This window comes from Chelmon rostratus, chromosome 14 (genome assembly GCF_017976325.1).
Source record: "Chelmon rostratus isolate fCheRos1 chromosome 14, fCheRos1.pri, whole genome shotgun sequence".
Classification (NCBI taxonomy): Eukaryota; Metazoa; Chordata; class Actinopteri; order Chaetodontiformes; family Chaetodontidae; genus Chelmon; species Chelmon rostratus.
This window is the reverse complement of record NC_055671.1, coordinates 12093972-12117860: the sequence shown is the minus strand read 5'-3', so window position 1 is coordinate 12117860 and position 23889 is coordinate 12093972. Positions and strand designations below refer to the sequence as shown.

At 41.5% G+C, this 23889-nt stretch overlaps 3 protein-coding genes across 4 annotated transcripts; all 3 read left to right on the top strand.

The window, feature by feature from the left end:
* The first annotated feature begins 1653 nt into the window (after positions 1-1653).
* On the top strand, positions 1654-6608 carry LOC121617692. Its single transcript, XM_041952893.1, has 5 exons — positions 1654-1747; positions 2832-3155; positions 3421-3728; positions 3880-3975; positions 5414-6608. The coding sequence occupies exons 2-5, from the start codon at positions 2847-2849 to the stop codon at positions 5571-5573; spliced, it is 873 nt and encodes a 290-aa protein (XP_041808827.1). The 5' UTR covers positions 1654-1747; positions 2832-2846; the 3' UTR covers positions 5574-6608.
* Positions 6609-7328: 720 nt separating this feature from the next.
* Positions 7329-14436, top strand: cct8 (chaperonin containing TCP1, subunit 8 (theta)). 2 transcript variants are annotated; one of them, XM_041952230.1, is made up of 16 exons: positions 7329-7466; positions 8102-8192; positions 8309-8388; positions 8488-8637; positions 8842-9022; positions 9120-9181; positions 9265-9402; positions 10339-10517; positions 10856-10922; positions 11009-11096; positions 11200-11315; positions 11545-11616; positions 11769-11933; positions 12210-12329; positions 12987-13116; positions 14146-14436. In XM_041952230.1, the coding sequence occupies exons 1-15, from the start codon at positions 7407-7409 to the stop codon at positions 13092-13094; spliced, it is 1677 nt and encodes a 558-aa protein (XP_041808164.1). In that variant the 5' UTR covers positions 7329-7406; the 3' UTR covers positions 13095-13116; positions 14146-14436. The 2 variants fall into 2 exon arrangements, with proteins under 2 accessions (XP_041808164.1, XP_041808165.1); XM_041952231.1 differs by lacking the exon at positions 12987-13116.
* A 667-nt stretch (positions 14437-15103) lies between these two features.
* rskrb (ribosomal protein S6 kinase related b) lies at positions 15104-23472 on the top strand. The gene is made up of 13 exons (XM_041952653.1): positions 15104-15291; positions 17070-17360; positions 17518-17601; positions 17995-18063; positions 18386-18455; positions 19412-19519; positions 19820-19860; positions 20604-20631; positions 20933-21022; positions 21203-21291; positions 21523-21633; positions 21748-21861; positions 21966-23472. The coding sequence occupies exons 1-13, from the start codon at positions 15262-15264 to the stop codon at positions 22200-22202; spliced, it is 1362 nt and encodes a 453-aa protein (XP_041808587.1). The 5' UTR covers positions 15104-15261; the 3' UTR covers positions 22203-23472.
* The last annotated feature ends 417 nt before the right edge of the window (positions 23473-23889 follow it).

Here is a 23889-nt window from a genome sequence, read left to right as displayed (position 1 = left end):
AGGCTTTTATTTTGAAAGAAGCTGCTTGGTTATGCTTGCAGTTCTGAATATTTTGTCAAGAATTTACTTATTTGGTCCCTTTTTGTGTCAGGCCATGCAGTCAACTGTACAACTGTGTCCAAAAGTTAGTAAATATTCATTATTTAAGGTCGAATTGCTCCATTTTGGGAAATTTTCAAAGATCAGTATCTACTACAAAACAGTGCTGCAGTGCTTTTTAAACAGTGCTGAAAAGACATGAGAACCACTCTCAACAACAAAGTATCATATGTGCTGATTACATGCCAAAAGGAGAATGTAAGTGTTATACAAAAGCTCTGGTTTGTGTGTAATTAGGGTCACACTATTAGCAAAAAGAAGACAAATCAATATTTAGCAGCCCATTGTGTCTCATTGAAATTGTTTTTTGCAAGAGAAGAGAACAACTACATTAAAAGCGAAAGGAAAGTGGGAACACAGTTTGTTCCTAGTTAATGCCTTTGTTAAATCACCACAGAGTAAAACAAGACAAAGCTATTTGGAATGGTGCTTAAAATAGTTCACATTCAGGGTTGTAGTGCCACCTGCTGGTCACTTTACCTTAAACCCCTTCCAATTCATGATAACATTTTAGCATACATGTCTGAATAAAGACACACAATGAAATATTAGCATTATGTATCTGTATTCCTTAACTATGTAAATGCAGTGGGCCAAATATTAGAAACAACTCTCAATATACAAGCTAATTGAACCTATCTCACAGCGAGTCAATAAAAACATTACAAAGATAAGCTTTATTACTAGACTGTTGTATTGGATTGCATTAGATTGCTGAATGAACTGTAAGGAGAGATATTTCAGAAAGGTCAAGACATTGTGATGATGATAAGATAACAATGTGCAGAGGTTTTTATCTGTTTTATTATAGAAATGTATGCAATGAATCTGCAAACAAAGAGGAATCTCATTTATACTAACTGTCCAAAGAGTAGAGATCAGAGAGGAAGTTGACATGACAGCACAATTAAGCATTTACATTGTTAAGAGTCTGACACCATAATGTTAAGATCAACTACAATTAATTTTAATTAATTTTACTTACAGTATTGAGACAAAGTTGTACAAAGACAAGAAGGCTAAACAAGAGAAGAAGAAACAGGGATACATAGAAACTAAGACAGGCCAAACCCTTGGAAATGACCATAGTCTTTTTTCCTTTCTTTTCTTTTCTTTTTGAGGATCTAAAGCTTGACTTCAAAATAAGAAGATTAAAAAATTTAAAAAAACATGGCTTTGGTAATATTTTTTTCTAATGGATATACATTTTCTGTAATTTAATCTTTCACACAGCCTGTTCAATCTCTGTTCTGTCCAAACAAATTGTCACACAAAGAACTATACAATCAGAAAATAAATTAATATTCATGAATGAATGAATTCAGAAGTGTTATATATATATATATATATTTTGATGAATGTGTTTAAAATATACCTCTGGTTTAATTAGGGTCAAGTACCAAACTAATTTCCGATCTTTTAAACCTTTTTTTTCACCTTTCGAGCACATTTCAACGTCTCATGATGACCAGCACGCACAGACGTAACGTTCTACGTCACGGAGGGGGCTTTGCGTGCGGGGCGTGGTGATGTGTGTCTGCGTGCAGTCTGCGGTCCACCGCCAAATTCAAACAGTGAAAGAAAGAAAACACAGCAACAAGCAGCTGAGACAGTGAAGACAGACCATTCTCACAGCTGGTATTTTAAGGTAAGCTGGCGGAGCGATAGACGGTTCTATAGATGGTGTTCATTTTTCTTTTTCAATGTATTTAATGTAGACTTCAGTTCGCTTAAACTGGTGTTCTAACGTTAGCTAACGTTTTTACTGCAGATAAGCTAACGGTGCCTTCGCGAGCAGCCCTCTTTTTGTTGTTTGTGAACGATAATCACAGGCCTTTTGAGGACGTTTTATTGTTAGGAGTGTGAAACTGTGACTTCATTATCGATCCCATTTGACGCGTAAGTGATAAATCACTTCTATTTGCCGAGTTTTTTGGACGGAGACATAACGTTACTTAAGTTAGTTTGAAGTTAAACAGGGCAGAGCAGCCTGCAAAGCAAGAAATGCAGCTCAAACAATGGCCACGGAACTTTGACTAACACGATTAACTGCTGCCTGATTGAACGGGCTGTTACGGTTCATATTCACCCTCATTACCCGTCCTTTGTTCATACACATCTCTCACATTCTTTGTCAGTAACAGATTATTGTGAAGTAATGCTTAAAATTCCTATGATACCCCAGGATTGTGAAGAATAAGATTTGTTTGTCTTTGTCTTACTATCTGGAAACTCCTCCCTCATTAACTTCTACATGTCCTAATGTGACATTATTACCATGTGTTTTATTTTGAAAGTTAGCATGAGCAATCGTTTAATTTGCTATTCTAATAATATAATCGATTCATACAATGTCAGAAAATATTTAAAAAGGTTCCATCATAATTTCTATGAGCCAAGTGTGTTTTCAAGGAGCTTGTTTTGTCAAACCAACAGTCCAGTACTCAGAGGCATTCAATTTGCAATCATGAAAAAGGACAGAAAAGTAGCGAATTCTGACAAATGTGAAGCTGAAAACAGAGGTTTTTGCTCAACAAATCACTTAAATTATTATTTTATTATCAAAATTGTTGCTGACTGGTTATCTGCTGCAACAAAGTTTGGCTGAAACCAGGAGTCATTGTCCAGCACTATTTTTATCTTCCTCAGACCTTGAAATGCCTTTGCAAAAGTAATATTAAAGATGTTTTATTATAATACATACTCTCATGTTCTGTCATCCTCTCTTGCAGGAAAGCTCAGTCGGCATGGCGTCTTCAGTGATGGATGGAGTTGGTAAAGCTGTGGTGGGAGTCTGGCGGGCACACACAGCCCTGGATGAGTCAGATGGGGCAGAGAGCTCCCCAGAAGCCCCAGACCGTTTCCGCAAGATGCGCTCCTCGTCTTCACTCAACTCTCTGCGAATGTCTTTGCGCAAGCGGCTCCCGCTGCGCTCTATCCAGACCAACTCCCTCCCAGAGAATCCGACTTGGGAAACCACGAAGGAGCAACCAAAACCCAACGCAGTCCGGAAACTTACTCGAAGTGCTCGCAACTCCATCACTGGAGTCTATCAGGTAGATGGATTGGTGTGGTTTTACTTTGGCAGGATCTGGGTGCCAAGTGATTTTGTTTGTTAAAAGGCGTTATGATCAAGTTGATTTCTTCTCATTTTTGATGCCATATAGATCAACATCAACAATACTTTTCGCTATCAGTCCAAATCCTACATGTATACCCCTTGTTAATTCAATTTATGATATAAACATGATATCAAGCCATTTTTGTGCCCTCATCATCATCATCTCCCTCTTCTCCTGTGTCCTTGTCTCCTTTACCCAGAGACTACAGAGGACAAGAGAGTTTTCACATGAGGAATGTTTGGTAGAGACCCCAGGTCGAACATGTGATGGAGAAGAAGCTGGTGCATCAACTTCTCGCACCCCAGGGCGCACACCTGGCCGAGCTGCCACGCCCAGACGCACACCCAGATCAGCAGTCACACCTGGGCGCACCCCAGGCTCAAGGGGACGAAGGACTCCTGAGGCTGGCGTGCGAGGGGTGAAGACAGGAGGCGGCAGGAGACAGTTGGTCCGCATGGCTGCATTACGAAGTCCCTTTGCCTCCCCCAACACACAGAACCAGAGACTGTGAGTCTTCTATTATACAGAGCTTCATAACCACAGCTGTGTTTATTGTGATGCAGCTGATACATCTGTGGCCTTGCTGTGGTCCTGATGTTTGTTACTGTCATTTCTGTGGTTTTCTCTGCTCTAAGTGTTTGTTTCTTTGCTGTAACAGAAAGTTTGACCGAGATTTGGAATCCGTGTCCAGTGGACTCAGGAGGCTGAAACATCTGTCCAGGGCCTTTGATGATATAATTGGCAGGGATGACAGGTAACGCATCTTCATCATGAGTTACATGTGGTTCTATCTCTATTCTTTAATTTTAATATTAGTCAGAGGTGTTGTTTGCAATTTGAGTTTTTTTGATTTTTTTTTTTTAGGTTGTATATGCATGAATGAAATGAATGTGTGCTATACTTGAATAAGAGTGTTGTGTGCATTTGGGGAAGCTATCAGTCCTTCTCCTTTGATTCATACTCTATTCGGCATAGAGGAGACCACAGTGGCGCGTTCTCAGCCTCTTCACCCTCCCACCCAAAGAATCCCAATCTGCAGCCCAGCTTGAGGGGCCCTAGACTTCGTTCCCCTCCCCCCTCAGACATTCTTCCTGGGTTGGTTTGAAACTGGGTCTGTGTTTCTGGTATTCGGATGAGGAGGGAACGAGGGGGGGAGACTATGGGTTTGGGAAGTGAAGCCAGATGAAATGACAAAAATGTGCTTGAGAGCGCTTGGAGTGTATTTGCATCACTTCCTGTGTTGACATTCAAAATGTTGAATCGTGGTCTGGCCCAGCCCATAAGGAGACACACTGTGAAAAGCAGATAGGCACACCGACAGTGACCTTGTGCATTACACGCAGCCAGCTGCTTTCCTCACCGTATGAAAAGCTCGTCCTTTGGGAATTTTAAGCATGTTTGTTTTCTTCCTACAACAGGCGGTTCAACTATTCCCTTATTGTCGAGTAAGAAAGAAGGTAAATCCAAATATCAAAACATTATGCTCCTAAAGCCAGATGAGTTGTGGAATGCTCTGAGTATAACTCATTTTGTGACATGAAAGCGCATGGCAGAGCTAACCTGGAGTCTGTATTTCGATGCATGGATTGTTGTGCATATGAAATTGTGAGAGTCACTGACCAGCTGCAGTGAAAACATTCTCTTTTATGGCTGATGAATAACTCACTTGTCCAAGCAAGCCACCCTTTTTCTCTATCAGACTCACACTTCCTTCCTCCTTCAACGCCCTTTGCCTTACATATTGATGCAGCCTTTGTCGCCTTATCAGTTCTGAAATACTTTCTTCTGTTTAGCAGGATATCTGCTGGTTGCAGAAATGTCTTAGAAATATGAAATTATGGTACCAAAATTTAATTCAGTTCATACATGGAATGTCATACTTATACACGTTGGACTGTTTTAGAAGTCTTAAAAGTCTTTTTTCTTGTTGAGAAACATTGTCGCCTTGTCATAATCAGAATGCAGCACCTTGACATTCATAGTAACAACCAAAAAAGGGAGCGTAAACATTTAATCAGCAACATTTTTTTGGATTCACCTATAAGGGGAGAGAAGCAAATTAATGTTTAGTTTGGTCCTATTTTCTATTCCTCATTGTCATGAATGCGGTCCTATGATGCCTACAGAAACTTTCATCACTCACTCTCCGTCTGTTCAGGCTGCCTGCAGTAATTTATGTTCTGTCTCTGCAGAACCAGTAGGAGGGAACACTCCGGAGGAGCAGTGATGAGAAGGTTGGACCCCAGCGGTAAACTCAGCCGCTCAAACCTCTCGCGTCGAGCCACGCACCTCTCAAACACACTGGGAGGTTGGGCACACACAGCAGTGACTGCTGTTCGCAAACCCAACTGACCAACATGCATGTGTGTATGTAAAACACAGGACCTTTTGTAGCCATGTTTCACATTTATCATTATTGACGGATTACTGTTACATTTACATGTACTGTTGTCAATATACTGGGAGACTGTTACATGGCAGCTTGTCTTATTTTTTACCTATACTGTGTGTAATTAGCGACGTTCACGTATTTCATGTGTGTTTACACATCTCAGGTTAGCTAGTTGTGGGTAAAATATCCTCATTGTAGCTACCAAAGAGATTTCTGTATTGTGGTATATGTACCTGTCATAGCTGCTGCAACCAAATGTCTTTAGTTGCATATTCAAAATACTAATATTGTAGTTTGTATTCTCACTCTCTGCATAGAAAGTCATAGCTAGTTTCTGAAATTTACCTTAAAAGAAATGCTGCACATGACCAAAATTGTATCTGATGAAACACTAACACTAAATTCACTGACGGAGAGGAGATGCATTTTCCTCTATTTTACAAGTATGCAATAGTATTAACTAACATTTGTTATGTTTTTTTTAAAACGTCATTTGATCTAGCCAAATTATAAAATGTTTTTTCTATGAAAGGGGACTTTTTATATTCAGCTCAGGCAGGATTTGATTGGGATTTTTTTTCTTTGGGAATTTTTTCTTTCTGAAGCAGTCAGCACTTTTAATGGGCTGTGGATGATTCATGCACCAACACTGGATGCATAAATCATTTCATGATGTGATGGGGGGGAAGAAGTAAAGACTCATTACCTGATGACAACGATAATGATGTTGTAAAGCCATATCCAGCAGATTATTAGCGTGGTGACTGTCAAACAAAAAGCCTCCAATGAAGCAAAACACTCATCTCCTCTGTCTTTCCAGTGTATTGGTACCCACTTAGCTGCAGTAATGACAGAAAGGGAGACAATGTGCCTAAATGTGAAAAAAAATATCTCACTATAAAAGCTGTAAGTTTCAACAACCCAAGTGTCTTGTCTTTTTTATGATTAATATCATTGCAACATATGGTTATTGTAATTTGAGCTGTTTGTATCATGAAGTGATAACTTCCTGTTAACATGATTGCTAATGTCAGTCTTGCTTTTGTAAAATGTCTACATTGGCTCAAATTAAATGATGTGGAGGGTATTGTTCTGGTCAGTTATTGTGAGTGTGTCCATATTTCACAGAATTGTACAAATGCGAGTGAAATATGGATTTAGACAATGCATGAAATAATTTGACAGATTATATAGGCTTTCTAATTTATCTGGTTATTACCGTTTTTATAATAACCTGTCTTAGGTTTCTTGCATATGGTTTAGCTACTAAATTAAAATGCTTCTATCTTAAGACCTCAAGACTCAATAATTGCAGAGTCAATCTAACACTGACAGGGTCTGTTCTGCATAATGATTTCTGTTGCTTTTGATCTTTTTATTGCTATATTTTGAAGCTTTTTCTTTCTTCTAGTTTCTTTTAAACTTCCAATTTCAGCTGTAGCTTTAGTACATTTTAAATGCAGCGCTTTTAAGATTATTTTAACATAGTAGTTTTAGTTCTTTGACAAGTGAATAAAGGATCTGTACGTGAGTTGTACAAATGTGACATTTAAAATTACCTTTTTGTTGATACAGTAGCCATATGACCAATTAAGGCAGCATTTCACTAAGTCATGAGCCATGGTAATAGCAGGTGAAACGAGAACCGCTCAGTTTGTCCTTTCTTGTTACCCGTGTTCAGCCCCACGCCTCGCTCATATCGCTCCTCCCCTGTCTCTCCGGCTTTGTACCCAGAGCTGAACCCACGCCGCGGCTACTTTCTCCAAGTTACCGGGGCTGTTAACCATCGGAAAATGGCTCTCCATGTTCCCAAAGCTCCGGGCTTTGCCCAAATGTTGAAGGATGGCGCCAAGGTGAGGTTAAATCCGAGTGTTGGGGTAGTTTCATGACTTAGACTGTATGGTTGTCAAGTAGCGTGCTAGCTAGCATTAGCCTCTGAATTAGCACATTCATCCACAGTCATGTGGGAGAGTTCTAGAAGGCAGCCAGGCCGCTCGGAGCTGCTGGACCTGCGGATGTTATGATGGATAAAATGCTGCTTTCTGCGTCTTTTCACAGCCACTCTTGCACTTACATTTGCTGTGTGTATCTGCAGTGTGTTATCTGCAGTCATAATTGACAGCTATCACGCTGAGCTAGCGTTTAGCGTTAGCTAGCAGTCAGCTGAGGGTGTGATTGTCACCTCGGTTCAGTCTGGGTATTCAAGGATGCTCATGCTTCCTGTTTTAGATAAGCTATACTACACTCATCTTACATCTGTTGGTGATGAATTGCCGCTACCGATGCAAAGCTTTTATCTAGTTTATTGTCCACACATGTTGAGTTCAGCTCATATTCCATGGATATTGCTGATAAATCCATTAACATTCTACGACAGGATTTACTTTCCATTGGTTACAAGGCAGAATTTCACGAACTACTTGTCTGACAAGTATTATGATGAAATTGCTGAAAATTTGTTATTAAAATATGTTGTTCTCTGCTGCAGCACTATTCAGGGCTTGAGGAGGCAGTCTTTCGTAACATCAGAGCCTGCAAGGAGCTTTCTCAGACTACACGCACCGCCTATGGGCCAAATGGTAAGCACTCTCCTCTAACAGCAAGTTGTATTTGTTTGGTCTTTGACCCGTTGAAAGCTGTATTGGCAAGACAACAAACTCAGTGACTGCTAAACTACAACACTGTTGCCTTTCAGGTATGAACAAAATGGTCATCAACAACTTGGAGAAGCTGTTTGTCACCAATGATGCTGCAACAATTCTCAGAGAGCTTGAGGTGAGGAAATCTAGCTTTCTTGTGCTACATACTGCCTGTAGGAATGATTAATAGATGAGGGAAATTAACTGTGATCGTGAATGTCTTTTTGTTGTATAGGTGCAGCATCCAGCTGCCAAAATGATTGTGATGGCATCCCACATGCAAGAGCAGGAGGTTGGAGACGGTACAAATTTTGTCCTGGTGTTTGCTGGAGCTCTGCTGGAGCTGGCTGAAGAGCTGCTCAGGATGGGCCTGTCTGTGTCAGAGGTAAACAGACGTGGTCACTGATCGTGGTCACATTTTTTCGTTGGTACTCTCAGTAATGTCAAGCATTACACTACCAGAAAACACAAATGTCCCTTTATAGATATCTTCCACACATTGGCATTAGTCTGCAAAAACATGATTTTTTGCATCCTGAAGAAATGAATCACTGCATTTGCCCAATGTCCTCTTTCTTCCTTGCCACAGGTAATTGAAGGCTATGAGATAGCATGTAAAAAGGCTATGGAGATCCTGCCAGACTGCGTATGTTCCTCAGCCAAAAACCTCCATGATGTTAAAGAGGCAGCGTCTCTCATTCGTACAGCAGTCATCAGTAAACAGTATGGCAATGAAGACTTCCTCGCCAACCTCATTGCACAGGCCTGTGGTGAGTCAGCAGTCCAGACTAAAGCTGTCAGCTGTCAAAGATAATTAACTTAATGGTTGTAGTCATTTTGTGTTTCTCTGACTTTCTTCTCCTGCAGTGTCCATCTTCCCAGAGTCCGGCAATTTCAATGTTGATAACGTCAGAGTGTGCAAGATTTTGGTAAGCAGCATTATCCTTTGAATGTGTGTTGCCTCTGTGTGTGTGTTGTTTGCCTTGAAGGTAATGTTTTTTGGTGTTTTCAGGGTTGTGGCGTGACAGCGTCCTCAATGCTACATGGCATGGTGTTTAAGAAGGAGGCAGAGGGAGACATCACATCAGTTAAAGATGCCAAGATCGTGGTCTACTCCTGCCCTTTTGACTGCATGATGACAGAGACCAAGGTAAATAATACTTCAGTCTCACTTTGATGCTCTGGAGAAATCTGAGCAGCAGATCTGTTGCTGTAACATGCTCGGGTCTACTGTTGAGTTTGGGTCAGTTTCACATATGGTTTCCCCCAAACACTTTTGGTATAGTACCGTTGACACCCATTCCTAAACCCTAGTTCCATTTTTCCTTTTCCAGTACGCAGTGGGGGAAATAACAGATGAGGCTTTTCTTGGTCTTGAGAAGCTGCAGCATTTATTTACTGACACACTGTACCTTTTCCCCTGCTCCGCTCGCATTCATTGTCACTTTTCTCCCACTCGCTCTCTCTCTCGTTACCCACACACATTACGCACTGGTTTCCTGGTTTTTCTCCTCAGTATGTAGTTGTTTATTACAACAAAGAGACAAGCTTTGTTTGAGAAAAGTCTGCAGGCGGACTGCGGAAGACTGCTGAAAATAACAGGAAAGTTGAATGAAACTTCAGATGTCTATCATCATATGACTCCTCACCCAAAAAAAGAACAAAACAAACAGAATCCTCAGTTTGAATAAAGTGATTCATCAGTTTAATTAAGTTAGTCTTTTTTTATTGAATCTACTTTTTTAGTGAATATAACTGTTTCATCAACATAAATACATTAAGGCATTCAATAGTCTAATTTGTATCTGCAGCTGTGCATAAATACCGATTTTAAACAGAATGAACAGACACAAAAAAAGCTGACTGAATTTCAGGGTCCTGGTATTGTTCGTATTGGCTCACTGTCATGACTAACTGGGACATTTGAATAACACAGACATCATTAATGTCATCCTATTATGTCAAGTCAAAATGTCTACTTGGAAAAAGACCCATTGTCAGGTGTTTATAAAGTTGTGATGTTAGTACACGCTGCGCTTTGAAGGTACTGATCTTGGTGCTAACAATAGTCTTATCTGTCTTGAAGGGCACAGTGCTGATAAATAATGCACAGGAGCTCATGGACTTCAGCAAGGGAGAGGAGGATATGATGGAGGCTCAGGTGAAGGCCATCAAGGAGACTGGTGCCAATGTGGTCGTAACTGGAGGGAAAGTGGCTGACATGGCGCTGCACTATGCCAACAAATACAAGCTCATGGTGGTCAGGTAAGATCGGGATGACCTCTGATAATCCAGATACGTGTTGATTATAAAGCGATTGGAGCTAGTAGGACAGGAGAGGTGAAATCACACCGCTGTGATGTTTTGAGTCTTGTCTTTCCTGGTCATGAACTGTCACTCTTGGGCTATTATCAGATATTGTTGTCATATTCATTGTTGTGGCCACACATCCTTTGTGACATCAATATGTAGTTTTATGATTACTAAAAATTAAAATGTGCATAAATGTTGACATTACTATTAATGTAGTGGTATTACAAAGTCTTCATGATAGTATGATGACAGTGTACTTCCTAACCCCAAATCCTCCTTTTCTCCATCAGGCTTAACTCCAAGTGGGACCTGAGGAGGTTGTGCAAGACTGTGGGAGCTGTAGCACTGCCCAGGATGGTGAGTGCCATCATGTTTGGTTCACGTCAGGTATCTGAACCATAATAAAACAGACCTTTGTATCATGTATGATTCTGCTTTCTTAGACCGCTCCAACTCCAGAGGAGATGGGTCACTGTGACAACGTCTACCTGACAGAGGTCGGGGGAACTCAGGTGGTGGTCTTCAAACATGGTAAATCACTCTTTGCTCCAGTCTTATGAGTCTTCATTTTAAAATCTGATCTTAGCTCCACATGAGTTTTAGGCTTAACGTATCTTGTGGTTGGTTTCAACAGAGAGAGAAGAAGGTGCCATCTCAACGGTGGTGATCAGAGGCTCCACTGACAACCTGATGGATGACATCGAGAGGGCTGTGGATGACGGCGTCAACACCTTCAAGGTTCTGGTCAGGGTAAGTCAACACAGTGTCGCACTAATTGAAACTTTGGTAAGAAAGATAAAAAAAATTATGGTGGGTTTTTATATCCATGTGTTGAAAAGGTGAAGTTGATCATTTCATTCACATGTTTTATGCCAGGGAGTCTTAGTTTAAGATGAACCCTTTATTTATTTATTTATTTATTTTCCATTTACTGTTTGCACAACACAGCTACAATTTTTGTGTTGTTCACTGTCTCTAGGACAAACGACTGGTACCTGGAGCAGGAGCCACTGAGATTGAACTGGCCAAGCAGCTCACCTCGTATGGAGAGGTATGCAGATTTTAGAACATTAACTGAAGTGCACCAGGTTGAGACTAATGTCTCTCCTCCTTGTTGTGCCCCTTTTGTCTTTATTGCATCACTGGCTGATTAATCGTTGAAACATGACCTCCCCCCCCCCTCCTCTCTCTCTCTCTCTGTAGTCCTGCCCGGGTCTGGAGCAGTATGCCATTAAAAAGTTCGCCGAAGCCTTTGAGGCTTTGCCACGTGCGCTGGCTGAGAACTCTGGTGTGAAGGGGAGCGAGCTCATGTCTAAGCTGTACTCTGCACATCATGAGGGAAACAAAAACATGGGCTTCGACATTGAGGTGTGTACATGTACTCGAGTATACCTGTATGACATGATTATGATTTATTTTTAAGAGAAACCGAGAGAAAAGAGCAAACACCCTTTTATTCTGCAACTGAGGCATTTCAAATATAATGATGTTAAAAGTCCCTAATGACGTCTAACATGTACAATAAATTAATGCTACTTCTCAGTTTTCCTGAATGAAGGGCATGTATCTTTGGATGTGTTGAGCTACACGTTGTCTTAGTTTGGTCCTGATGACTGATTGCATGGATGTGAATGTTGTCTTTAGGCAGAGGGACCCGCCGTGAAGGACATGCTTGAAGCTGGCATTGTGGAGCCTTACCTGGTCAAACACTGGGGCATCAAAATGGCCACCAACGCTGCCATCACAGTACTGAGGGTTGACCAGGTGTGTACACAACCGCACAAATACTTACGACACAGAGATCGTCAAAAGCAGCCACAAAGAAGGAAATATTTTATGTGCAATTGCCAACTCATGCACATCTAATGTTCTTAAGGAAAGCATTAATTTATCCTCTATAAATGTTATAAAAAGACCACATTAACCATGTCTCAGTCTCTTAATACTTTCTAAACAGCTTGCCTCTGATGTTTTTTAGCAAACATGGCACAATCAGAAGCTATAATGAACATGTTTTCAGCCCCATATTATATTTAGTGTATTATTGAGTATTACGGCAGCATGCGGGCAATCTGCCAATGATTGTTGGCATTTTGCTTTGCTTTTTTGCTTTTGTTACATTTAATAATTGTATGCAGCATCACCAGGATTTTAATTGACCTCGAGGGTTTAATATTAACCGTCAAAGCTGCAGAACATGTCACGCCCTGTCTTTTTTATCTGTGGTGTGCAGCAGATACAGGTGTTGTGTCTCTACATTCAGGAGTCTTATTTGTTTCTTAAGGAAGGATCCAGCTTTCACATTTTCCTCCCTAATGTTCTTGTGAGTTTCAGCAGTTGAAGTGTTATTGAGAGGGCCTACGTGAACAAATAGTCGCCAGGTAGTTAACGTTAGCGTGTGTATATATATGTGCGATGCAGATCATCATGGCTAAGGCTGCAGGGGGACCCAAGGCTCCCAAGCAGAGAGGCCACTGGGACAAGGACGGTTGGGACGAAGAGCCTGAACATTTTGATACTCACCATTAGAGGGCGCTCGCACATGCCTTCTGTCAGTAGGTCCTGGAATGAGCGTGTGTTTTTGACTCACTCAAGTGTACTCACTCGCTCACGGGACACTGAAGTTGTGTGAAATGTTTGCTCTTTTTCTGCCTGTCACTACTAACACTGGGTGTGATACAAAACTCACTGCAGAGAAATGCTGAGTAGCTGCAGCAGATTGAGCCACTTTGCTAGGGTTTTTAATAATCTCAGGTGTGTCACTGACAGCTGACTAAACCACACAAAACAGATATGGTACAGTTTGATAGCATGCTGCATGCACTCATGAACTCTTTTTTTTGCAGTGGACGTCCTCAGGCAAGTGCACAATTTAAAAATGTTGCATGTACCATGATTTAATAAAAAGTGAACAAGTGAGATGAGCTGTGTGGCTTTAAAGTCTGAGGTGGCTTTGTTGTCTGCAGGACATTTTCCATGTAAGATGTGCTACGTTCACGATGAAGCCATTCTACTTGAACAGAAACAGTACAGGAGTCTCTAAAATCCTCAATTACAAGTATAGTCAGATTATATTATTGAGATTATTTACACCACAAGGAAAAAGCCTCAGCATTGAAACATATCCTTTGTAGCACATTTTCTCTTACAGCGTCCATATCCCCTTATGAACCTGAATTTTCGATAATCATAAACGTTTCTCCCTTGTATCTGTAGGGTTTTTAATCACCTCCTTTTCCTTTTAAATTATCATCCAATGTCTTTATTTGAGCACAAGAGGTTTAGCAAAAAAATTGCGGCCACAATTTGGTTATTTCTATGCATTTTGCTATGGAAAACATTTCAGATGAAATGTCTTAAAAAGGACAAAAAAGTCCTTAATGTCACACTCACTAAGCTGACATATTTTTCAAGCCAATTCATATTAATTTGAGTTTTGTTTTTCCATTTCAACAATGTCGAACAGGTATGTTTTCATGTTAAAGTTAATAAACTCAGCCCGGCCTCAGAGCACAGCTGCGAGGATCCCAGTGCTCTTGATTTTCAGTCAGAAATTGACTGCAGTCTTTTCTCCTTTCAGATCATCATGGCCAAACCAGCAGGTGGACCCAAAGCTCCCCAGGGCAAGAAGGACTTCGACGAGGATGACTGAATCTGATGCTGTCCAGCTGATGCTCCTTAAACCCTGAACGCTCCCAAATGGATCCACAAAACCGTTTTCTACTTGTGTATTTAAAGCTCAACAGTTTGGTTTATTTTGCGTAAATGGCCCCACATTGGTTAACAAAATGTGAAAGTTAAATGTATGGATGGCACTGTTTGCTTTTTATGTTCTTAGTCCCAAATAAAAGGCACTTGTGCTGTCACGTCATGGTTTGGATTCTGTTTCACTTTATTGTGTTTGATCATAGATTTAGGTTTTTCATCTTGATTTGAGTTTTCTAGTCGATCAATCAAGACAAAATAAGTAAAGTTAGCATTGGTGTCCGTATAGTCCAGATCTCCACATTTTCCATGTCACTTGACTTGGTCCTGTTAAATTGCAGCCTCCCCTGCAGCTAATTTCTGAGCACCATGCTGCTCTCCCTGCTTATCCTACAAACATGCATGAATGTACCTTTGATGCTGCCTTATGGGCTGGCTCTTGACATCTTGATGTTGAGGCAGCAGAAATTATGCATGCACTGATTTATTTTTAGAACGATTGAACGGATTGGTCTGCTTAAGATGTGTCACTCGGCGAGTCAGCATGCATTCTCATGCATGCGCGCATTTGTTCGCTCTCTGCAAAGGAAAAACCACGCCATGCGGTCAGCCATGCAAATGATGCAAACGATAATAGAAATTGTCACTGATTTGTAGAAGTGATGTCTGCGGCTGCAATTGCAAAGAGCAGCAGGGGGAGCTGAACTCCACCGGGTTGCAGCCTCATTGGATGACAGAGCTGTGGGCGGATTTGCGCTGACGTTGCCCATACTCGGGATTAACTTGTTTTCATGTCGCCATATCTATCACATTTTGCACCGGATAGCCCGATCAGCCGCACATTTTTGATACAAAGTGTTGGTTAGCGCTCTCTCAAACCTTTAGTGAGTCTCGTGTGTCGCGCATGAAGCTGTGGATAGGTAACCGCGGGGTGCCTGGATGAGGACCAGGTGTCGCACTGAGGTTACAGTGCTGATGTCCTGTCACACCGATGGGGGCCGACGGCAGTAAAAACAGGAAGGTGAGTTGAATGAATGACCGCAGGTGTGATGCACGTGAGGGGAGGTGGGGGCTGTTTCCATGGCGATGATTTGGCTCCCAAAATCACCAAGCTGTAACAACGACGCTGCCGGTCATGGATGGCAGCTTTTTGACGTCTTCTTTAGCAGAACTAAAGTGTGATCGAATTGCGTAGTAAATTATATATTAGTGGTTAAGTAATATTACACTTGATGTTGTGCGCAAATATTTTCTGTTGTCTTCAAAAGTGTCTGTGATTTTGACACTTTTACTCTGAAGGCGAAACAGCCTGGCTTCCGGTATTGATTTCTGAACTCTATTGGCGATCGGAAACCTTATAACACACAGTGTCCTGAAGAAATCCTAACATTGCTCAGTGTCTGGCGGATGCCGCATTGATGGCAGTCAGTTCTGCTGAGAGACCATAGCGGCGTCCCTTTAATTTGGCTCGGATGATAATGACATCCTGCATGGTTGATTGCACGCATCTTGCACCACAGAGCATCTGATCTGCTGTGCAGCCCAGGGGGAGAGGGGGGGAGAAGGGCTCCGTGACCGACTCACTGCAGATTGGATGGACATGTCATGTATTTTCTTTGCTCTTGTTCAATCACAAATGAGAGCAAGAATGATTAAGTGAAACTAACCTGTTGGCCACCGAGCCCCACTGATGCGTTTTAGACAGTTGCACAAAGTCACTAGGATGTTTTATAGCAAGACTAAGTGTGCTGAGGACTACAGGTCCACACGGCCCTGACTTCTCTAACCTCTTATTATTTTGCAAATGTGATTAACAATCATTCTGTGAGAAATCCTGTGCAGATATGTATATAAAGTTTCCTCTATGTTAGCTCTTGCAGCCACACACTACTACAAGCAAAATCTAGGATGAAATATCTTACATCAAGCCGATATATGCTTGTTTTTTTATCTGAAAGGATGCATCTTCTTACCAGGCAGTTCTTTATGTGAGGTCGTTTCACTTGTTTCAAGCTTCTTTTTTTTTTGTTTGTCTTTAAATATCTTCATATTAAGATATTCTAACTCATAGCTGGTTCAGAGTGACTTCATACTTCAAACTAGAATTTCCAGAATTATAAAGCCGTTTGATCAACACTGACCATTACAAAACAAATCTCAGTTGTTGTTGTTTTTTTTATCCAGACGAATGTACTTATTTTTAGACTTGGTGAGTGAAATTTTCCTGTTTTGTTGCATCAGATCATTTTGCATATTTTAAGTAATATTTCCCCCAATTTTCTTGTTTTTTTCTTGTTTTTGAGAGCTGACTTTTTGCAATGTAGAGAACTCTGAGAAGCAGAGGAAAATTACGAGTAATTCAGAAAGTTTATATTATACAGAGTTGCTTAAGTGGAGCGTCAGACTGTAATCTGACAGCAGAGGACCTGTGTCTGTTTGACACCTCTGTGTCTGTATATGAAGCAATGCTTAGGCAACCTTCCCTGGTTAAATAGTGAATATGTTTAAAAGCCTTCCTTTGTCCTGCTTGGCTCATACCAGCACTGTTTGCCCTTGAGTTGCTTTTAGCAGTGCACGTCTGTCTTGTTAAGTGTTGATACTTCCTCTCGCATAAATCAGCCCCAGTGTGCAGTGAACTGTCCCTGGATTAAAACTGTCTGTCAAATTAAAACCAGTAGTTGCCTAAAACATGCAGAAATGCTGGTGATGCACCATAAGAAGGTATTAACTCCACAGGGCCATAAAAACCTGTGCCATAACTGCTTCTTGGTGCATCCTTCTCCCCTGTCTCCCCTACAGAGGCCGGCTGAAGGGCAGGAGGATGAGGACTTCTCATCTGGATGGCGTGGTTTCCTCTCCAGCATGGGTCTATCTATCCCAGCAGGCCTCTGTCGCCTGGCCCCGCCCGCCCTGCGTCTGGGCCAGCATCGAATGCTCCAAGGCAAGGCCCCCGACATCCCGGAGCATGTCCTGAGGTTGGCGGGAGTCGGCCCAGACAAGCTGAGAGCGGAGTGGAGCCTGCCGGGCTTCATCGCCATGTTCCTGCCTGAATTCCCCCACAAAACTGTGCCTGGGCACGAACACTTTCAGGTGGACCTCACATCCAACATAGACACCAATAATGGTCAAGGCTTGAATGGATTGGATAATGCATTACTTGTACTATTCTGACCTTTACACCTGGCCGTTCTGATGTTTTCTTCTCTTTATCTTTGTGTCTGTATCTGTCTGTTCTTCCCTCCACCAGGTTTTGAGTTACATCGCCAAAGGTTCATTTGGACCCATCCTGAAAGTGAAGGACAAGACCAAACAGAAAACATATGCTGTCAAAGTCAGTCTTCTGCCTGAATCTCACATTTCAAATGTGTTTATTTACTTGATCAAAGTCACGAAGGAACAGTCAGTTCATTAATCCATGAAAATTATATATGCAAATATGTTAAAAGGGGAAAGACAGACAGTCTGAGATAAGTTGCTTTAAAGTAAAATAAATACAGAAAGATTAATGCCTTGAAATTGACTAAAAATTACTTTTTGATGGTCAAAATTGTGAAGTCAGGACTTGTCATTTTAACTGTAGTCTTTGAAGCTTTTACCATACACACCAATGAGATGATTATTGGAAACTGTAATCATATAATACATATTTTTGTGCAGTCAAAATACTTAGTCCTGTGTGAGATGTGCTGCCTTATTTCATCTCAGCGTTTTTGTCGTCCAACAGGTCATACCTAAATCAGAGATTCTAAGACTCGGGGTCTTGGAGCAGTCAAAAGAAGAAGTTATAGTCCAGGTGAGTATTGAGAACAGGCCTTGAAAACTGTTCTGAGTTTGTAGATTTTTAAAAAACAGGGTTAGGGTTAGGGATGTGCTGTTATGCAGTGCTGATTATTAATTGTGTCAACAGCATCGGTATTTTTATTAGCTCTCCTAAACATGCCAATTTCAAGTCTTTGGATTTCATCAACAAGACCTGAAGTAACTGATGTTGTGAGTGAATTTATGTCTCAGAAAAACTAGTTGGGCCTAGTGATGAAATAGTATGAACCTCACTTTGATCAGTGGCCAAAACTGAGAGTTTTCAGGTTGATCTTGGACCTTGATCTTGTCCGCAGCGTCAGGTTCGCCATCCGTTTGTCCATGACCTCCAGGACTGCTGGCAGACTCAGCGCCACCTCTACATTAGTGAGTCAGCCAGAGACCAGTGACCCATTCCAACCCAGATGCACTATCCAAAACCCACCTATTCTCACCTCAACACCCGTAGCCTCGTCCAGAATCTACCCACAATCCCCTACCTGACACCTAAAACATGAAAAGACATGAGAGTCCAATTAAGTCTTTTTATTCTGCTTGTTTTGCCAAGAGCCTCAAACTTCAACCCCTGCAACCCAGCAACCCCAGTCGACCATTGCCTCTGCATCCTGTATCCGCTTTGCCCCCTTTCCCTCTCCTCCAGAGCAGTTACCCTTGTTTCCAAATCAGCCACTGACTCAGAAAGTGTGACCCAGTTTGTTTGCTTCCCTGCCCCCTTGTGAAAAGCCAGCGCGTTAGCCCGGGGACCAGATGTTGAACACTGCTGCGGCTCAGCAAGAACACACATGCCACAGTCAGAAGAGACGCCCCTGCTGGCTTAAACAGTGAATCATCTCTGAATCATTAAGCCATAAATGCAGATATGGGGCTTATTTGGAGCAAATCAGGACTATATAAAGCCATCCTCCTGTATAGCAGAGGGTGGCTCCTTGAGGCCTTTATCTGCAGAACATTATTGTGGACTTCTTATCAATCTGTACCTCTGTTGCATTGCAGCTCAGTCAGTGCCTCTTGATGCCTATAGCAGCAATCAAAAAATGACCATCACCAAGTAGTGAGCCATTATTCCACACACACCTTTTTACCCCTGCACCCCAACCCACTTTTTTTATTTCAAACTTGTGTGCCTCGCAGCCTAAAAACAGGTGACTGTAAATCGCCTTTGGTTTGTGGGAAGAGTTTTACACTGTCCTCACTTCCAGACTGCACTCCTCTTTCCTAATTTCTTTCACCAGTGTGTGCTCCACATCCCCTAACCCTCACGGCCCCTCACGCCTCTCATTACATGATGGGGCCATATTTTAATGCTCTTTCTACCCCTGCAGTGTGCGACTACTGCAGCACAGGAGACCTGTACACCTACTGGCAGATGATCGGTCAGTTCACAGAGGACACTGTACGAGTGTTTGCAGCGGAGTTGGGATGTGCGCTCGGTGCGTATGCTATATGACACTTAACAGAAATGGTTCAACCTTCTTATTTATTATACAGCGTTCTCCTCAAATATCTCCGTTAGATCAAAGATGTCTGTGGGAAAGTTTCTCTCCCTGACAGTACTTAACTGACAGTAATTATAAAAATAGTTCTAATTAAAATGAGCTCTCAAAGGATCTCCTACAGCGACAAAGAAGTGCCATGGTTTTTGTTTTTTTTTTCATTTGCAAGTGATGATTTGAAACATTTCAGTTCTCTGGTTGAGGTTTGTATTTTTGTTCTTTGCTGGTTTTTCACAGGCTTTCTGCACGACTTTGGGATCATCCACCGAGATGTGAAGGTAAGAGAAGGAGGTAATTCACACGTTTGGGACCAAAATGACAGAGCATGTATTCAAAACATGTAAAACAAATATATTTAGAGACAACATCAGTCCTTACTGCCACGTTTGACCCATCCAACATGAGATTACAAGACGCCACAGATCCAGGAATATAGATATAAAACCAAATGCAAAACATCATGACATCATAACAGAATGTATGAACATCTGCATAATTTCACAATTGTACAGTGTACACCAAATGGCAGAAGAAAGAAAAGAAATGCGACAAGCCTAAAGTTTATCCTGATCAAGGGCATTTTACCTAATCTCAGGTTTTCTCCAAGGAACTGCCCTACTTACCTGTTTCACATGTGAACAGCCAACTCTGCAAACACGTTTTACACAATCTATTTCTGTTTTTATCCTACTAAACAATAAATTGTGTGGTTCCCAGTAAAAAAGTTTTGTAGATTAAATCCTGTAGAATTTAGAGTATTTTTCTACCAGTTCAGTTTCTTTATCTGTCAACACACACATTGTTAATTACTTTTTGTGTTTAACCCATTAAATTAAAAACATTATTTTGTACATTTATGTTTACATTGAAATATATCAATGCAGTTTGATTCATTGAGAATAAAGACATCCAAGGCTAAGGAAAATCTGCAATGGGATTAATTTTCTTTACATGATTAAATCAGTACATTAATGAAAATGGATGGGTGTCTAATACAGTCTTTTTGGCTGTGTTTATGTAGATGGAGAATATCCTGCTGACAGACAACGGTGAGTAAAAACTTGTCCCCAGCAGAGAGCAGCATAGCTCTCGTACAGTATGCAGGAGGCAATGAAACTTACAGAGAATAGTGTGACCCTGCACGCCTGTCAATGCACAGTAATGCAAAGAACACTGTTGGCACTGAAAGAATACAGCCTTTGCATCCAATTTTATTTGCTAATAACATCAAACTACGATGAGAATATAAAAATATTTCACACCAGTTGTAACTGCATCATTAAGAAGAATCAGTATTTAGAGACTCATGTCACATGCACATAATGACATGGAGAAAATGGTGTGTTCCAGGACACCTCCGCTTAGCTGACTTTGGTTTGTCCCGTCGCCTGGAGAGAGGAGGAAGAGCTTTTACCATTTGTGGAACCATTCAATACATGGGTGAGAAAAATGCCATCACATTGTTCCACATCCACCTCTGTTATTAATCCTGCCAGATCACTGCTCCTCAGAAGACGTACATTGTGTGCATTATTTTGATCTGTTATACTAGGAAGTGAATCAGAATGTACACATGTATAGTGCATCCTGTGCTGTGAGCATGCTCTGTCTGCTCTGCAGCCCCAGAGGTGCTGAGTGGCGGACCCTACAACCATGCAGCCGATTGGTGGTCGCTGGGAATTCTGCTTTTCTCATTGGTTACTGGGAAGGTGAGGTGTTGTTGCCAGTAGCCTCAGTGTGTCTTGCATGCTAAGCAGATCTTACTCACAGTTCTTCCTTCAGTGACGTAGCTGAGCTTGAATTTTGCAGTTAAAGAAGATTGTGTGAAATGCTTTTAGATGCTATGCTTAGATTTTATGTTTTGCCATGTAAATGTCTAAAGTATTGCCTTCTCACAGTTGAAACACTGAATTATTTCTCTTCATGTGCCTCAAACTCAGTTCCCCATGCCTCCAGAATCAGACCACTGCAGTATGCTGAGGAAAGTGAGGAGTTTCCCTTATGAAATGCCCCTCAGCTTCAGCCCCCCACTGGCCTTGCTAATAACTGAGGTAATTACTCAAAGTGTAGTCATACATTCAAATCTACACTGCATGCATCAGTATCCAGTAACTGCTCCATTCGGCTCATTTGATGCCACAACCATCACACGTGTCTCTGTCCAGCTTTTGTGCAAGACCCCCTCCCGCCGACTGAGGACCCTTGAGCGTTTCAAACGGCAAACCTTCTTCCACGGAACAACCTTTGACCTCGCCCTGTTGCAGCGCCAGCCGGTGGAGGTAATGTCTGGATGGAGACAGTTTGGTTGTTCAAGCACGAGTCAGATTGTTGGACGAAATGTTCGACACGCAGGCTAAGTGATTTTTTTCTCGTCACTGTCCAGGTGATCCTGGAGCTCAGAGAGAGACCCGACCGAGCCGCCAAAGCTCGGCGAGGCCTCACTTTGTCCCTTCAGCCTCTCAAGGGATTCGACTACGACTCGTTCCTCAGCCCTCCCGCCACACCGGACACACAGCTGGATGCCTGCACGCAGACTCACACAGCTGCCCCGCTGCCTGGCCCCGTACTCGCACTGCAGCCTACTCAGGAAAAAGGCCCACGCAGAGAAGTGTTCGTGTGACAGACTTTGAGTTGACAGTATGGTAACTAACACAATGAGGCAAAGGCCTACATGTATGGATTTCTGCACACTTGTTCACTCTTACACACAGGTGTGGTGCGCCTTGTAAAATGTCTTATTTAGTAAAAGCCAAAACAGCTGATTCCGATTTAATTGGATCAATAGTTTAGAATTAAATGATTCATTTGAATAAAGAACACCACTTCCCCACTTGTATTGGCACATTTCATGGGGTTTTTGTGATGTACTGGACACTTTTTTTGTTACTTGTTTGCCTTTCTCCAATGAGCACCTTTTCAAGCCAACTGTATTTGCTCAAAAGTTGTGCAAGAAAGATTGCACTATTGTCCATTACTTTCAATTCCCCACTATCTGGTCATGGTTGCCCCCTGTTCATGCATAATGTTCAACTGCTATCAAATTCACCCCACATGGAAAGGTCATGCTGGTTGAAGACAAAGCACTGAATTTCTTTCTTTCTTTTTACAATCAGTTATATTTAGTTCAGTTGAAATCAAACCAAGCCCCTTGGTTTGAAATGAGTGTATTTCTGAGCTTCTGCCTTCATTCTCATGTATGATTATGAAACCGTTTTGGCAGAAGTGGACGAAACTAACTCCTTGCCTCATTTTCTGAGTTGTTCTACTGCAATTTTTACTATAAAACCTGCTCTGTTCCTTAATTAATGCTGTGATATAACCTTCCCCAAACTTGACCTCTGCTTACTACATTGTGTAGCGGCAGAAACGTCTCTCCTCCTGCTCTCTTCCTGTACTATAGAATAGTCATTCATGCAAGCGTCACCACATCAGATTAAGACGTGTACAGGTCGACATTTGCTTTAGTTTGAATCATTTATAACCTGTGACTCAGGAGAGCACTTGCTGTTTTTTTTTCAGGTCAGCCTTGATTTTGACTCTGAGATGGCAGCCAGGTATACAGCTCTGAACTGGGGCTGTAAGGGTTGAATGAACAACAGCATTTTTTACCTCCAGTTAACATTTTGATAGATACTGGGCTTTTTCTATTGTCCAAGGCTGCCGTAACCCTATCAAGTAAACGCACCCTCATGCACTTACCTGTTCATCAGATTATATTATGATTTTTGTAAAGTATGCCCTGGTGTGTACCCAGAATGCCTCACACGTGTCACCCTGAGCTTGCTTTGTTTGTCACAAAAAATACTTATTTATAAATTCCTCTTTATAAAGTTTATATGAATATTTTGGATGCTACTTGATGTTGTATGTTATGTTACAATGTATTTTTGTAATTGCCATGTAGCACAGATGGAATATTAAACTCTTACTATACAACGACCTGCTGATTTGGATGTTTTATCTGTGTGAGATGTGAAATGAAGTACTAAAATATTTTTCAACCTATCAGCTATGTCACATTGTTTCTGCAGAAAAATGGTATTTTTATGTTTGATTGTGAAACTACATTTTATTTTTAGTGAAGGATCTTAAGAACTTGAGATGCAAAAAAAGAAAACCAGGGGGACAAAGATGATGCCATCTGTTCAATGTTTGCTGGTGCCCCTTACCACCACCAAAAATAAAAAGAAGACATAAAGAAAAATGGTAAAAAGAAAGTGCATCCTAAGAGTACAAATTCCGTTTCATTCAGTGTTTTTCACACTTGTCTCTCTGTCATTGAAGGATGTATGTTGTTTTCTCCACAC

Excerpts from the sequence above, each read along its gene's own strand:
- rskrb (XM_041952653.1), top strand. The coding sequence starts at position 15,262 with ATGGGGGCCGACGGCAGTAAAAACAGGAAG. Across the intron at positions 17,602-17,994 it reads AGAAAACATATGCTGTCAAA|GTCATACCTAAATCAGAGAT; the intron begins GTCAGTCTTCTG and ends GTCGTCCAACAG. Across the intron at positions 21,023-21,202 it reads TGGAACCATTCAATACATGG|CCCCAGAGGTGCTGAGTGGC; the intron begins GTGAGAAAAATG and ends TCTGCTCTGCAG.
- LOC121617692 (XM_041952893.1), top strand. The coding sequence starts at position 2,847 with ATGGCGTCTTCAGTGATGGATGGAGTTGGTAAAGCTGTGGTGGGAGTC. Across the intron at positions 3,729-3,879 it reads AACACACAGAACCAGAGACT|AAAGTTTGACCGAGATTTGG; the intron begins GTGAGTCTTCTA and ends TTGCTGTAACAG. Across the intron at positions 3,976-5,413 it reads ATAATTGGCAGGGATGACAG|AACCAGTAGGAGGGAACACT; the intron begins GTAACGCATCTT and ends CTGTCTCTGCAG.
- cct8 (XM_041952230.1), top strand. The coding sequence starts at position 7,407 with ATGGCTCTCCATGTTCCCAAAGCTCCGGGCTTTGCCCAAATGTTGAAG. Across the intron at positions 10,923-11,008 it reads CTGTAGCACTGCCCAGGATG|ACCGCTCCAACTCCAGAGGA; the intron begins GTGAGTGCCATC and ends CTGCTTTCTTAG. Across the intron at positions 11,934-12,209 it reads ACATGGGCTTCGACATTGAG|GCAGAGGGACCCGCCGTGAA; the intron begins GTGTGTACATGT and ends TGTTGTCTTTAG.